The sequence below is a fragment of the Eptatretus burgeri genome, chromosome 8 (genome assembly GCF_056783735.1).
Source record: "Eptatretus burgeri isolate ZD-2024b chromosome 8, Ebu_testis_v1, whole genome shotgun sequence".
NCBI lineage: Eukaryota > Metazoa > Chordata > Myxini > Myxiniformes > Myxinidae > Eptatretus > Eptatretus burgeri.
Window position 1 is genome coordinate 14,554,299 of NC_140968.1, and position 15,413 is coordinate 14,569,711.

General features: G+C 42.6%; 1 protein-coding gene across 2 annotated transcripts in view; it reads right to left on the bottom strand.

Annotated features, from left to right (window-relative positions):
• Window positions 1–1,726: 1,726 nt before the first annotated feature.
• GNPTG (N-acetylglucosamine-1-phosphate transferase subunit gamma) overlaps window positions 1,727–15,413 on the bottom strand; it is a 35,415-nt gene continuing 21,728 nt past the window's right edge. For both annotated transcript variants that reach the window (XM_085891000.1, XM_085890999.1), the window contains 2 exons: window positions 2,340–2,418; window positions 1,727–2,254 (listed from right to left, as the gene is read on the bottom strand). In XM_085891000.1, coding sequence (XP_085747126.1) covers window positions 2,145–2,254; window positions 2,340–2,418 — 189 coding nt within the window. In that variant the 3' untranslated portion in view covers window positions 1,727–2,144. The remainder of the gene's footprint in view (window positions 2,255–2,339; window positions 2,419–15,413) is intronic.

Here is a 15,413-nt window from a genome sequence, read left to right on the forward strand (position 1 = left end):
CTCAAAATACGCTAAAATTTACTTTTCAGTTAAAACTTTTGTCAGTGATCGGAAAACAGACCAGAAGTTACCGAAGATGCTATGACGTCACGTTCTCCGAAAACTTCGTGAACATTCGGAAACAGCGTATAAACAATGGTGAGATGCGAATCAGAGTGATTTCAGCGGCGATGAAATTGAGCGTTTTCATTCCAATATTGCCGAGGACGAGTCGGAGGATGATGGGAATTTATACCATGGAGTTTCTGGCCCTGAGCCATATAAATTTGAGCCACTCGCAAGTGCCAGAAAACGGCCTATTTCGTGTACAAGTGGCAGGACTGACTGTCCGGCAGTTCACACTGACAGACTCCACCAGACAGATTGGTTTGTAGATTTTCATTTTCTTGTTCAATGCATAAAATATTGTAAAGTTTGATTTGTCTGTGACTTGATATAATAGTTTTTTTTTAACTCTCTAGTAGCCTGGTGTTGGCTCAGTGGTTAGGATGGTGGCTTGGGATCCTAAAGTCCTGAGTTCAAGCTCCGTCAGCCGCTGAATTAATACACCAAGAGGTTGACTCAGCCTGTTCATCGTTCCGAGGTCGGCAAAATGAGTACCAGTTCTAGTGTGTGTACTGGTCGAGGGGCACTGCATCAGCGACACAGTTGTGCTTCAAGAAATGATAGCTGCCATACGACCACCACCAACCCTCGAGTCACTCAAGAGTCAGAAATATAATGGACCCAAATATATTATACACCGTAGCCTTGGCGTTGAAGTCTTTCTGACAGCTGAGCTTGACCCCAGCGAAAGTGAACAGTTCAAACAAACCCCAACTTTCAAGAGACTGTTGTGGCATATCTATCTATAATTCCAGCAGTGTGTGTGTCTGTCTGCTGTTTCTCGACAACCACTGGTCCGATCTAATTGAAACTTCCCAGGTATATTTCTGGGGACCTGAGTATGTGCCTTTTCAAGGTTTGATATTAATCGGACAAGTGCTTCCCAAGGACACGTTGCTGCGTAGGTGGGACCTTTGGGGAAGAGATTCTCAGCCACGTTCCCCATTATGGGTTACAACGTACGGACTTCCGGATAGTGTATTCTAATAATTTCTCGATTTCTTATATGCATTTATAGATAAACACAATGCCCCAATCCTTGAGAGGTGACAGTGGGAGAAAATGAAGCAGGAGCCAGCTGAGGAGGAGAAGGCTGAATGGTGGGCACAGCGTCACGCTTGTTTTGAAACCGTCACTCATTGCGTTGCCTTCGTAATCCTCGGCTGTGAAATGGTCACCACAAATGACACGTCGATCCAAAGGGTCCTCTTTACCCGTTTTCTTTGGGGGAAAATTCACCCGTTTTGTTTGTACAAATCTTATCCACTGCCGGCGAATGTTTGATTCCTTCGGGAATCGGTGGGAGCGATTACCCGTTTTCCAGCCATTTTCACAAAACATGGCGACACACGTGCGAGGCATGATGTACAAATATCCAAATAACTTTGTTCTACAATAATTCAAAATAAAAAAGGATAATATAGACAGTTGCAAGCTCGAAAGAACTGCCCGCTGAACTGGACACTTCTTCAATGAGTCAGTGAGCACCGCTTTGTTTTGGAGAACGTGACGTCACCATCCATATATGAGCACACGGCTGTTTTTTTTCAACGGCCTCGAGAAATAACAACCTCGGAGTTAAATTTCATAAATTTTGCCAATAGTTAGGCAACCACAATAGTTTGTAGCAAACTATTTAATGCACATATAATCATATTGATAAATTTTCAGAACATGTTTGGTGACCTGCAACCTGCTCTTTAAGTAGCACAAAGCTTGGAGAAATTGTCTTGACTTCCTGGTTCTTTGATTGGTCATGTCCATTACTGAGAGCTATCCTTGTAATTCCATGTTTCTTACCCTAATCCCCCCTCCTTCTCATTCAATAGAAGATTTTGATTAGATTCGGACTTGAAATTTTAGTTTAGCTTCCCTTTCAATGATTAAAAACACAAACCACAGTTTTATACTCTCATACAATCTCATAAAAGTGCTTCAGTAGAAAGTGATGGTAACAATAAATATCTGAACACAGCACTCTTCCTCTTTGTATGTAACAGTGCCGCCCCGACGAGCAGATGATGCTTCTCCTCCGGCTCTTACGGCCGGATCCCACCGTCGCCACGAAGTTGCGGCGGGACAATCCAGTCAACCGGATAATACGGTGCTGCTTCACTCGCACCTGCACCCAGAGGTGTGGTTTGTCGCTCTGCAATGAATAAATCATATATTAGAGTTCTCTCATGGAAACTTGCAACGGTCCCCTTTACATGTTCCGTGTCGCGTGGGCTTACTTGGCTGCACGTAAGGAACGTCGTGCAGATCCAAAATTGCCTGTAATCTCCGCAGTTCTCTTTGTAATGTGATGTATTCCTTTTCACAGAACATGGGTGAAATAAAGTAACAGCATTTGGCAAATCAGTCGAGGAGTTTGGAAAACATTTTTGTTGTTGTTGTAAATTGGCATATGGGGTGAGGTAGGTCAGGGGTATCAGCGGGGCAAACAGTCAGTGATATACACAGCAGTCTTACTAATGCGGTGAACATCCTTAGAGTGATAACAAAACTGGCTTGTTAACATTCCCATTTCAACTGTTGGCAACTCAGATACGAATCCCAATTCCGATGCATGCTTGTCCATTGTCTATGAATGTCCTTGTAATTCAAGTAAAAGGAACATCTACCCAGTGCCTGCATCCTTGCAATTTACATACACGAGCTTTAAATCAACGGAAGAATAAAAACATAAATCAAGAAAGCATCCCAAAATGCAAAGCCCTCCAAGTGGGCTTTGTGATCGACCGAAACATGACGAAAACAGCAGCGAAAAAAAAAATGTACAATTTGTGAATTGTATTATTTACTCCATATTATAATAATGAAGGTTTGTTGAAAATTTGATGACTAAAGCTCAAATGGTAAAAACGTTATGGCCTGGACAGAAATATAGAAATGAGCAAGCGGTCTGTGACCAGTACTGGTGAAATCGGTCACTGCGTCCTTGACCTTTGGGCCTCGAAAACTACATGCTTCTAGATTTTGATTGGTGAACCAACTCAGTGCCTGAATATGTAAAACTTGCTCAAATTTCAAGGAAATCGGATGAGAATTGACCTTTGACCGAATTATTAATTTGTCTTCCCCCATTTTCTCATCATTAAGGTTTGTTGAAAATTTTGCCGACAAAAGTTCACATGGTGAAAAAAACATAAATAAATGAAGAAGCCATGAAACTGAAACAAACAAACAAACAAACAAAAACAACCACACACCCACACTCCACACTCCACACTCCAGTTACTTGACTCGTATATGCCATGCTCACACGTTTAAAGGCGCTGTCACACCTTGACGATTTAGCCAGCAATGGCAACGTATAAAAATGTATGTAAAACATTGGCGTACGCTGAAATTTTGATGTTTTTTTTAAAGTTTTGGTCGTATTCATAAAGTGTTGGTCGTATGCATAACATATTAGTAACGGGCACAGAACGTTTCGTTGTCTTATAGATAACTTATTCCAACGAATGCTTAGCCTGTTGTCGGCGTTCACAACCTATGCCCAACGATAGTTTAACTTAGGCATAGCGCGCTGCACGTATCGCCGACGAACTCGTGGCGTAGCCTGTTAAAAACCTGCCGCACGCCGATTTAAATAATAACCACCTGAGAATTGGAAGTGTCAACATTGCAGTCACACCTTGCCGGTTTAGCCAGCGTATGCCGACCTATGAAAAATGTGTCTAAAACGCTGGCACACATCGAATACGGTATGGGTAAGTTGTGTATACGTTAAGAGCACGCTGAAAAACGATGAAGTATGCCGTCATATTTCGTGGTACGTTTAGTACATCGTGAAATTTCAAGCATGCTAAAAATTTTACGACGTACTCGCCGTATGGCTCACACGTTCCGCCATGCTGGGAATAAGTTATAGGCACGATATGCGATCGTTGACACACGTTGACACAAGTTCCTTATAAGTTACTCATAAGTCGAAACACGTCGAGGTAATGTTTAGCATACCCGGAACTTATTTTCTCCGTCAAGGAACATTTTCTTTTTTTCTCCTTGGCTCCGTGAAGGCACGTGACGAAATATCTGGTTGTTGTTTTTTTTATTATATCACGAATTTTAAAATATATTCGTACATTTGCTTTTAAGTTTCGACGTCGACGTGACAATATCTTAAAACAGAAAATATTCACAGAGGAGGAACTAAGAATAAGACATGAGCAAACTGAAGAGGCAATCGGACGTGACGTAACGGCACGTGACGAAATATCGGAAGTTATTGTTGTTTTTTTTATTTTTTTTTTAAACGCTGCCAATACGCCATAATACGGTAGCTGTAAATTAGAAACACGTTCAGCAAGTTCTGTGGTCGTCCGGAATACGTCAATCAAATACGTCTACATACGTCAATATGCGTCAATATGCGTTGGAGGTACGTTACACATAGGTTCAAAGCACATTACTCATAGGTTAGAAATAAGTTTTGGGTACGCTAAGCATTACCTCGACGCGTTTCGACTTATGAGTAACTTACAAGTAACGTGCCTCGACGTGTGTCAACGATAGTGTAATGTGCCTACAACACGTTACTCTTAGGTTATAAATAAGTTTTGGGTACGCAAAGCATTACCTCGAAGCGTTTCGACTTATGAGTAACTTACAAGTAACGTGCCTCGACGTGTGTCAACGATAGTGTAATGTGCCTACAACACGTTACTCATAGGTTAGAAATAAGTTTCGGGTACGCTAAACATTACCTCGACGTGTTTCGACTTATGAGTAACTTACAAGTAACATGTGTCAACGATCGCATAACGTGCCTACAACTTATGGCCAGCGTAGCGGAACTTGTGAGTCATACGCTGGCATACGTCGTAAAATTTCAAGCATGCTAAAATTTGAGGACAACCGCAAAGTACGACGTATGGCAGCGTTTTTCAGCGTGCTCTTAATGTTATCAAAACTTACCCAAAACGTATTCGACGTGTGCCAGCGTTTTAGAAAAAATTTTCATAAGTCGGCATACGCTGGCTAAATCGTCAAGGTGTGACAGCGCCTTAACATTGGATGTGCAGGCGCCATCAACTTCATCACGTTCTGGTTTAAACGGGAGCTTTCCTTCAAAGATCTGAACCGTGCCAAAAGACTGCCATTAATGTTGGGAAACGCAATCCTCTCCCCGGTCGAGACCGAAGGGCCCTCTCTCCCACTGTGGTGATTGCAACATACATGGAAACATTTTTGCATGGTAATAATCCTTTGGCCTGGTGACATCACTTACATATTGTTACGCTTGTAAAAAAGGGAGCCCAGGGTGTCACACTCAATACATGAGGGATTAGCTCAGCACATACTCAACTCAACACACCAAAGCTCAGTGGCATGGTTTGTCTGAAGTCAAGTCCAGTATTGTCATGGATTTGTCTGCATACACGTGTAATTACCCCACGCACGCAAAGCGAAATGCAGAATTATATCGCTTCATGTCCGTCAGTTTATGATCGAGGAAGAACTTATTTGAATCAAGTGTTATTTAAACGCAAATCGCAACATGAATAGGAAGACAAGTTTGCCATTTTACAATACTTTGACTGAATTTGTCCCGATCGCACATCCGCAAAGAGGAGTGAGAACATTTTTACTGTTTGCCTGCCTGGCAGTCGAATACAATTGAAAATCATTCCAAACATGAATCATACTGCTTTGAGGACATCATAGAGGATACATACAATAGGCACCAATCAGTAATGTAATGTGTTGGACAGGGTGATGTAATAGACGCAGGGTAAAACCTGGAATTGATTTATTTATACACCTTTAAACGTATATAAACCTTTTTTTTTAATTGGATTGAAACACGAGGACATTGTAGAACACAAATCACCTTCATAATACTTCCAAGAACCATGCTATATATCAATATATAGCATGAGAGGACGTGGCATGCGAGAGGGTGCAGTATCGGGGTGAAGAAGAGGCCGCCAATATGGCAATGTGTTGTTGTGGCCAACAATATTGGAACCCTTGCATTTTTTTTTCAAATAACTTACAATTTTCATGAAAATAAGTTGAAATTAACAAAAGTATTTTGTCTCCACAATTCTTTATTTCACTGTTAATATTGCAGAACCTTTGTTTTTGATTCAGAACTTAATATATCCTTTCAAATTATAAAATCAAGAAATGGCATTTACAAAATAATATTGACACCCTCGACTTAATATTTGGTATCACGGCCTTTGGACAAAATAACTGCAGTCAAGCTCTTCCTATAGTCACGGATGAGCTTCCTCCACCTCTCTACTGACAGTTTGGCCCACTCGTCTTGTGCAAACTGCTCCAGTTCTCCCAGATTTGAAGGGTGCTTTCTCCCAATTGCTGTTTTCAGATCTGCCCACAGGTGTTTAATGGGATTTAGATCTGGACTCATTGCTGGCCACTTCTGAACAGTCCAGCATTTTGTCTTGAACCATTCCTGGGTGCTTTTTGAAGTGTGTTTGGAGTCATTGCCCTCCTGCTGCCTGCAAGACACATGACCTTCGACGGAAACCCAGCTTGCTGACACTGGGTTGAACATTGCGCTCCAAAACTCCTTGGTAATCTCCTGATTTCATGATGCCATGCACACATTCAAGGCACCCAGTGCTAGAGGCAGTACAGCAACCTCAAAGCATCAACGAACCTCCTCCGTGTTTGACCGTTGGGAAGGTGTTCTTTTCTTTGAAGGCTTCCTCTTGTTTCCTGTAAACAGAGATGATGTGCTTTATCAAAAAGCTCTAATTTGGTCTCATTTGTCCACAGGACATTCTCCCAGAAGGATTTTGGCTTGTTCGGGCTTTCTTCAGTGGGGTCCACCTGGATCTCCGACCATAGAACCCCCTTTCATCAAGTTCGCGACAGATGGTGCGAGTTGAAACTATCGTACCTTGTGTTTGAAGGTCAGCTTGAATATGTTGGGCAGTTGATCGAGGTGCTTTCTCCACCATACGAACAATCCTTCGCTGCAATCTTCGATCAAGTTTTCTCTTGTGGCCACATCCAGGGAGGTTGGCTGCAATGCCATGAGCCTTCAACTTCCTGATAACATTGTGTACGGTGGACACAGGAACATCAAGGTCTCTGGAGATGGACTTTTGTTGCCTTGAGATTGTCCATGCTTGGCTACAATCTTGTGTCAGACATCCTCAGACAATTCTCTGGTTTTCTTTCTTTTCTCCATGCTCATTGTGGTACACACAGTGACAAAACAGCATAATAACTCCTTTTCTCTATTCAAACTGATCGAATGAGTGATTTTTATCCCCCACCGCGTGGCGGAAGGGGGATATTGTTGTCACCCGGGTCGTCTGTCCGTCCGTCCGTCTGGGCGTCAACATTTATAGCTGTGAGTGCGATAACTCATAAACTGTTCGCCATATCTATTTGAAATTTGGGTCACACATGTACCACCTGAAAAGGAAGAACCCTATTGATTTTGGGCGTGGCCGGATCCAAGATGGCTGATTGGGGCGGCCATCTTGAAAAAATGTTTTTTGTAATAAATGGAAAAACACTTATCTGATTTCAATTATTTTTCAATGGCAGGGTATTCCCCATCTCTGATGGCAGAGATGCCAACTTTTGGAAATCAGAATTAGGGAGGATTTTCAACCGACACCAAATAATGTGCGCAAAGCGCACATCTCGAGCGCGGAGTGCTCGACCCTTGCGGCGGGGTCCAGGGCCCGCCTTAGGGCCCTGGAAGCTCTGGGGTTCTAGACGCTCTCTCGTGCCCTCTGAGCCCTATTTTGGAGCATTTAACATGTTAAGAATTCCCACTTTTTGAACAAAAAAAGGGGAAAATTGTGCACTTTTTAATGTTACATGTATGTTAATACTAGTAAGTTAGGGGACAATCAAAGATTAACAAAAAGCACAAAAGAAGCAATATTTTTCTTACCTTACTGGCTGGTACTACTGCTGCTTGCTTTTTCCATGGCAGCTTTGCTGAGTGACAGCTGTGTGGCTCTTTTAGCCCTTCTGATTATGTCTTTGCTGTATTCTCTCTGGTAGCAAGGGGTGCTGTCGATGTCACTATCACCGCCACTAAACAGACAGGGGAATTTCTTGATGAAAAACTCCACACAGTCAAACCCCACTTCTTGGTGTAGCTTAACATCCAGCACCTGAGCATGCTTGGCTAATTCATCATCTAGCGGCCAGGTTTTGAAGATATAATTGCAGGCTTTCACATAATATGAGCGAACTGCACTGAAGAAACCTTGGATGTCTGACTCACTCAGAGTGAAGGTGGATTTCTTGAGACTCCTTTGTTCCCTTATATACAGTTTGGCATCGTTCCCAATCATGAGGTCCTCATCATTGTTCTGATGATTTCTGTCAGAGAAGGGTACATTTACCAGAGCAACCGATGACACCGATGGTTTCAAAAACCGTACGAAGATATCTTTCAGAAGATCATTCAATTCTCCGTGCAGGAGATGAATACAGGGTTCGTCTCTTTGGAGCAGAAGATTCCCCTTCTCAAAAAGCTTGTTAGCATATCGAAGGAAGAAACAATAGAGTTTTGTTTGTGGAGACAAGAACATCCTGTTGACACGTTTTTCTCTAGATTCCTGCACAGTGTTTGAGGAAGATGCGCTTTTAGTTGTAGAACTCGTAGTACACTTAGCCGCAGGGCGATCACACTTGCGTTTACTGCCAGCAGAAGAGGTCAGACTCGTAGTACCAGATCCAATTTTACGTTTGAGGAGAGAGCTTGAGGTAGGTGCAGCCAAGGAAGAAGACCTCTGATTCGAAGGTTTTGCTGAGCTTCTATCAAGTGATTTGGCAAAAGCAGAACTTAATTTGGGTCCTTCTTTGCCTGTAGATGGGACTATCACAGTCTTTCTCGACTCTGAAGGGATCTGCTTTGTAGATGAACGTGATGAAGGGCCGGTGATGCTACCTGCTCTCAGCATTGGTTTTGGTGCTGTCCCTGCTGTCTTCTTCGCAGCAGATACTGCAGTGGTAGTGGTGAATGCTGCTCCACTAGTGCTTGATCCTGCAGTGCCAGTACTGGCAGTAGATACAGTGCCGTCCTTCTTGCTCGTTGTTAGAGTCTTGGCTACAGTTGGTTGCATTTTTCTTCGTACTTCTTCTTTGAAGAAGACGCGAAGTGGCTCCCACTGTTCAATCAGCCTGTCTAGGCACTGACCAAGGGACAGCCACCTTGTTGCGACATGCTTCAGAATCTTGTGTGTCGGGGCATCACAGAGTTCTTGCAGTGCTTTCACTCCTTTGACGCGTTTACTACTTTTGTCCAAGTAGTAGTAAATATCGATGAGAAAGTCATCTAATTCAATGGGTAAGGCCTGAGCCGCGTTCTTGGCCGTATTGTGCATCATATGGCAAGGGCATCCCATGATGTAGCACTCTGGATTTTGTTTGTGGATATAAGCAGCGACTCCTTTGTGCTTGCCCACCATGACAGAGGCATTATCAGCACAAAAGGAAACACAATTTCCCCACGGAATTTTCCTGTCACTGAACTCATGATCAAGCAGTTTGAAAATGTTTTCTCCAGTGGAATCTTGTTTGCACGCAGGCAAACTTAGCAAACCTTGCTTCACAATCCCAGCACTGTTGTCATGGTACGAAATCAGGACAGGATATAGCTGGGCCTCACCACTGTCATTGCTACCGTCTGGAGCTAGGCTAAATGGAGCGAGTCTAGCAATATCGGCAACAGATGAAGCAGTAACATTTGACAACTCACCAATTACACTGGTCAACAACAAATTTGTTGTCTGCATTTTTTAAGCTGATTTACGACGAATCTGATGCGCTGAATCCAAAACTCACATTAGTTTTGTTCAATCAGGTCAAGTTTTTGAGATATGGCCACATGTCGTTTTTTACATTTTTGTTCACATGTACGCATGTGTGGAGCATTTTAGAAGAAGTTGGTGGGGGTAAAATATCATGTCAAATAATTGTTTTAATTGGAAATAATATGACAAGAAGTATTCAGGTACGATAGTTCTGGGTGATTATGTCGAAAAGGGATCAGTTTGAAGTCATAAAACCTCAAAATCTTCCAAAAATTGGTGAGGCAAAGCATAAAGTTCGTGGATCAAAACTAAAGTTAATGGGGCAGATTTTGTAATAATGTGATACAAAAAAGTTGTATTTCTTGAAATAACGAACTCTGAAGAATGTACAATACCTACATGCGCCAATTTATGACATGCGCTTCTGCTCAAGCTTGGAGTGCCACAGTACGAACCCAAAGATTGGAGACTGTTCATTGACAGCAGCAAGCGATCACTGAAATGTGTTCTGCTACACAACGGCAACCATTTTGCCTCTGTACCCATCGCTCACTCGACTACACTGAAGGAGAAGTATGAAGCGGTGAAGTACGTGCTGGAGAAAATTGGTTATGATCAGCTTAAGTGGTTTATTTGTGTTGACCTGAAGATGGTGAACTTTTTGTTGGGACAACAGTCTGGCTTCACCAAGTACCCATGTTTTCTGTGCATGTGGGATAGTAGGGACCGTGCTCAGCATTACACGAAGAAGGACTGGCCTGTGTGGGAGGAATTGGTGCCATGCAAAGAAAGGAACGTCATCAACGACCCTCTGGTGGACAGAGACAGAATACTCTTCCCACCGCTGCACATCAAGCTCGGCTTAATCAAGCAGTTCACCAAGGCTCTGGACAAAGATGGTGACTGCTTCACTTACTTGTGCCAGGCTTTTCCAGGATTGACCATGGAGAAGTTGAAAGTTGGCATCTTTGATGGTTCTCAGATCCGTCAGCTCATCAGAGATCCAGAGTTCAAAAACTCAATGAACGAAGTGGAACTGGAAGCGTGGAAGACATTTGTTTTGGTAGTGAAGAACTTTCTTGGCAACAATAAGGCCAGAAACTACGCAGAACTTGTCAACAACATGCTGACTGCTTTCAGAAACCTGGGCTGCAACATGAGCATCAAGATGCACTACCTATTTTCACATATGAACCGGTTTCCTGAGAACCTGGGTTCAATGAGTGACGAGCAGGGGGAGAGATTCCATCAGGACATGAAGGAGATGGAGACCAGGTATCAGGGTCGCTGGGACGCAGTCATGATGGCTGACTACTGTTGGAATCTGAAGAGAGACCTCCCTGCCGCTGAACATTCCAGGAGTTCGAAGAAACGGAAGTTCAAGCCCTGAAGTTTGAACAGTGGTGACGCAACATGCAATTTACTTGTACTTACCTTTATCAATGCCCACCATTCAGATGACAGTAATCGATGTTTCTATCATGTAATCAATAAATGTTGTTGGCAAAACATTTTTTTCTTAAAAACATGTTTAGGATGATATGTGTTGACAAAAATCAGCTGATAATGCCACAAAAATGTAATTGATTTTGTCACAAGATCTGATTTTTTCAAATAAACTTAGCACAAAAACCTGACCTGATGGAGAGAAACGGATGCCATTTCCTGATTCAGCAGTGCCAGAATACCCTAATTCACTAGTAGAAATCTAGACAACATTCAGAAAGTAAAAAATTGTTGACCAGTGTTCTTTTTTCTTTCTTTGTTTTTGTTTTTTTTTTTTTTTTTTTTCTTTTTTTTTTTCTTGCTTTTTGTTCTTGTTTTTTTTTTTTTTTTTTTTTGTTCTTGCACATCTTGCACATCTTGCAAGTTTTTGTTCTTGCACATCCATACTTTGAAGAAACTTTTGAATCTGGAAACATCTTTTGAAATAGAGGTCCAGCATGATCTGAGACTGATATGGGCAAGTTATGTTCCACAATAAATCCACTAAAGAGAAGTTCCGCTCGGGTAACATCCTCTTCCTCGCTTGTCCCTTGTTTGGTGAAATAATTCAGAAGTGTACCGGTACTCGTGCTCGAAGATCTCTCCTTTGCAATGTCTGTGTGCCGTTTGCTTCCAACGTGCTTCCGAATATCATCGCGACCTCCGTGCTCAACTGAAATATCAACGCTGCATACTGTACAATACGCATGATGAATTCCTCTTTCAGACTTTCGAATACACGGGTATTGGAGACTGTATTCGGTCTTGTACTTCTGAGACCATTTCTTGGTCTTCGTAAGCTTCTTTTCTGCCATTCCGTAATCAACATCGAGGGTTTGAAGCATCGGTAACTTCGAAGTCGATGTTCCACAGCTGCAGCGCGACTCGTAGAACTCTAGCGGCTGTTAAATTAAACACCGCACGGTGGTCGCGACCGCCGGGCTGGTACGGGGCCCAGCTGCATGCAGTGAGCGTATCGCATGCATATACACTGTGCATACATACCGCATGCACTGTATTGCACACATACCGCATGCACTGTATTGCACACATACCGCATGCACTGTATTGCACACATACCGCATGCACTGTATTGCACACATACCGCATGCACTAAATCTCAGTGCATGATCGCATAAGCGAGATCCAGACCCAATGTTTCGCTGCTCCTCATTTGAATTTGCAATTTTTTACGTACAATTTGGTAGCAGCGAACGTTATGGAGTTACCACATGCTATACGTAGCAGACGATGCTTTTCATTCAATTCTCATACTAGTACATTCTGATTAGTGAACAGTGCAAAAATATCAAAATTTCGGGAGGATAAGGATAGTGATCGTAAGGGCGGGAGTTTGGGTGAATTTTCGGAAGCCTCCCGATGAAATCGGGAGGGTTGGCATTGCTGTGATGGGTATATTTTATATCGCAGGCACCTGCAACTCACAACAGGTGAGTTCATTTCTAAAGGAAAGGATAATCACCTGCTTGAAATCTTATTATTTCCAACAACTTCTAAAAGGTACCAATAATATTGTCCGGGCCATTTGATGATTTGTGTGTGGAATAAGCTCAGATTTCATAATTTTTTCAGCTTTCTTGTTTTGTTCCACTGCACACCAAAGAAATACATTTGTAGATTCCAAAATATTTTTAAATTTCAACAATTCTCTGGAAGAAATGGTTAATTATTTGAAAAAAGTGCAAGGGTGACAATGTTTTTGGCCACGACAGCACAATGCCGATTGTCGCTGCATTCTACGGTTATCAATGAAATCTCCATCTCCTAAACTGTGACTCAATGTAGAAGGGTGGTGTACAAGTCCTTCAGTTGCACTAAAGTACTAAACTTTTGAATAAATATTTTTTAAGTGACCTTTAAAAGCATTATTTTATTAAAATTGAAGTATATATCTGAACACTGTGGGGGGCATCATGTTCTATGAACTCAAGTTTGCAGTTCCTCTACAAGCTTTGCACCTTGCACGTACTTTGTAAAGAAAAATAAAGAATTAAATATACATGGCCAAAAGTATGTGGACATCGCTTCTAATTAGTGGATTCGGCTATTTCAGCCACTCCGATTGCTGACAGGTGTATAAAATCAAGCACACAGCCATGCAATCTCCATTTTGTGGGGCAACTTAGCATAACAACTGTGCATTTTGTGAGGAAAGCACCAAATTTGGCACACTAGTAGCCTAACATATCATGAACAGATTTGGATATTGGGCCATCTCAAATTCAGCCGCTGATGGCTGTGGCAGCCATTTCCACTGCCATCAAAAATTTTGAGATGGCCCAATATCAAAATCTGTTCATAATATGATAGGCTACTAGTGTGCCAAATTTGGTGCTTTCCTCACAAAATGCACAATTGTTATGCTATATTTAGCTAAGTTGCCCCACTAATAGACAAACATTGGCAGTAGGCTGGGCCGTACTGAAGAGCTCAGTGACTTTAAACGTGGCACTGTCAAAGGATGCCACCTTTCTAACAAGTCAATTACTCAAATTTCTGCCCTACTAGAGCTGCCCCGGTCAACTGTAAGTGACGTTACTGTGAAGTGGAAACGTCTCGGATCAACAACAGCTCAGCCACGAAGTGGTAGGCCACACAAGCCCACAGAATGGGACCGCCGAGTGCTGAATTGCATAGCATGGAATAATCGTCAGTCGTCGGTTGCAAAACTCACTACCGAGTTCCAAACTGACTCTGGAAGCAACGTCAGCACAAGCACTCTGTCGAGAGTTTCATGAAATGGGTTTCCATGGCCGAGCAGCCGCACACAAGCTCAAGATCACCATGCGCAATGCCAAGCGTCAGCTGGAGTGGTGTAAAGCTCACCGCTATTGGACTCTGGAACAGTGGAAACACGTTCTCTGGAGTGATGAATCACGCTTCACCATCTGGCAGTCCGACGGACTAATCTGCGTTTGGCGGATGCCAGGAAAACGTTACCTGCCCGAATGCATCGTGCCAACTGTAAAGTTTGGTGGAGGAGGAATAATGGTCTGGGGTTGTTTTTCATGGTTTGGGCTAGGCCCCTTAGTTCCAGTGAAGGGAAATCTTAATGGGACAGTATACAATGACATTATAGATGATTCTGTGCTTCCAACTTTGTGGCAACAGTTTGGGGAAGGCCCCTTCCTGCTTCAGCATGACAATGCCTCAGTGTACAAAGTGAGGTCCATACAGGAATGGTTTGGCGAGACAGGTGTGGAAGAATTTGACTGGCCTGCACAGAGCTCTCATTTCAACCCCATCGAACACCTTTGGGATGAATTGGAACGCCGACTGCGAGCCAGACCTAATCGCCCAACATCAGTGCCCGACCTCATGAATGCTCTTGTGGCTGAATGGAAGCAAATCCCCGCAGCAATGTTTAAACATGTCGAGAAAAGCCTTCCCAGAAGAGTGGAGGCTGTTATAGCAGCATCGGGGGAACCAACTCCACATTAATACCCATGATTTTAGAATGAGATGTTGGACAAGCAGGTGTCCACATACTTTTGGTGATGTTGTGTATATACATGCATAACATTTTTTTTAAAACTATCATAAAAAGATATCAGAGGTGGTTGAGTGAATTACAACAAATTAGCTCATCAATTAATATCCAGCTCAAGAATTGGTCACAAAACATCACGATAAAGTTAGATCACTGTTCTAAGTGGGACAACTTTACATGGAATGGCAAGATGGTGGAGGAATCAAGTGAACAACATTGGTATTTTATGAGGCCTAATTGCAGCCAAAGGCTGGAGGCATGATATTTTTGGGTTGTCTGTTCATCCATTATTGGTTTATTTTGTCACCATGCCAACTGGTGAAGCACCGAAAGGATTTCAACCAAACTTGCCACAAATATGGGCTTACAAAATGTAATAGTGATGAAGCGATTTGAATTCTGGTTCAAAACGTCAAAGTTCATGTGCCCTTTAAAAAAATCATTTTTCTACAATCTGATGTGGCGCAAACAAACAGAGAAACTGAGAATCGGCATAACAAGGCAACTCCTTTGAGAAAGAGATGGGGATGTTCATAAAACAAAAC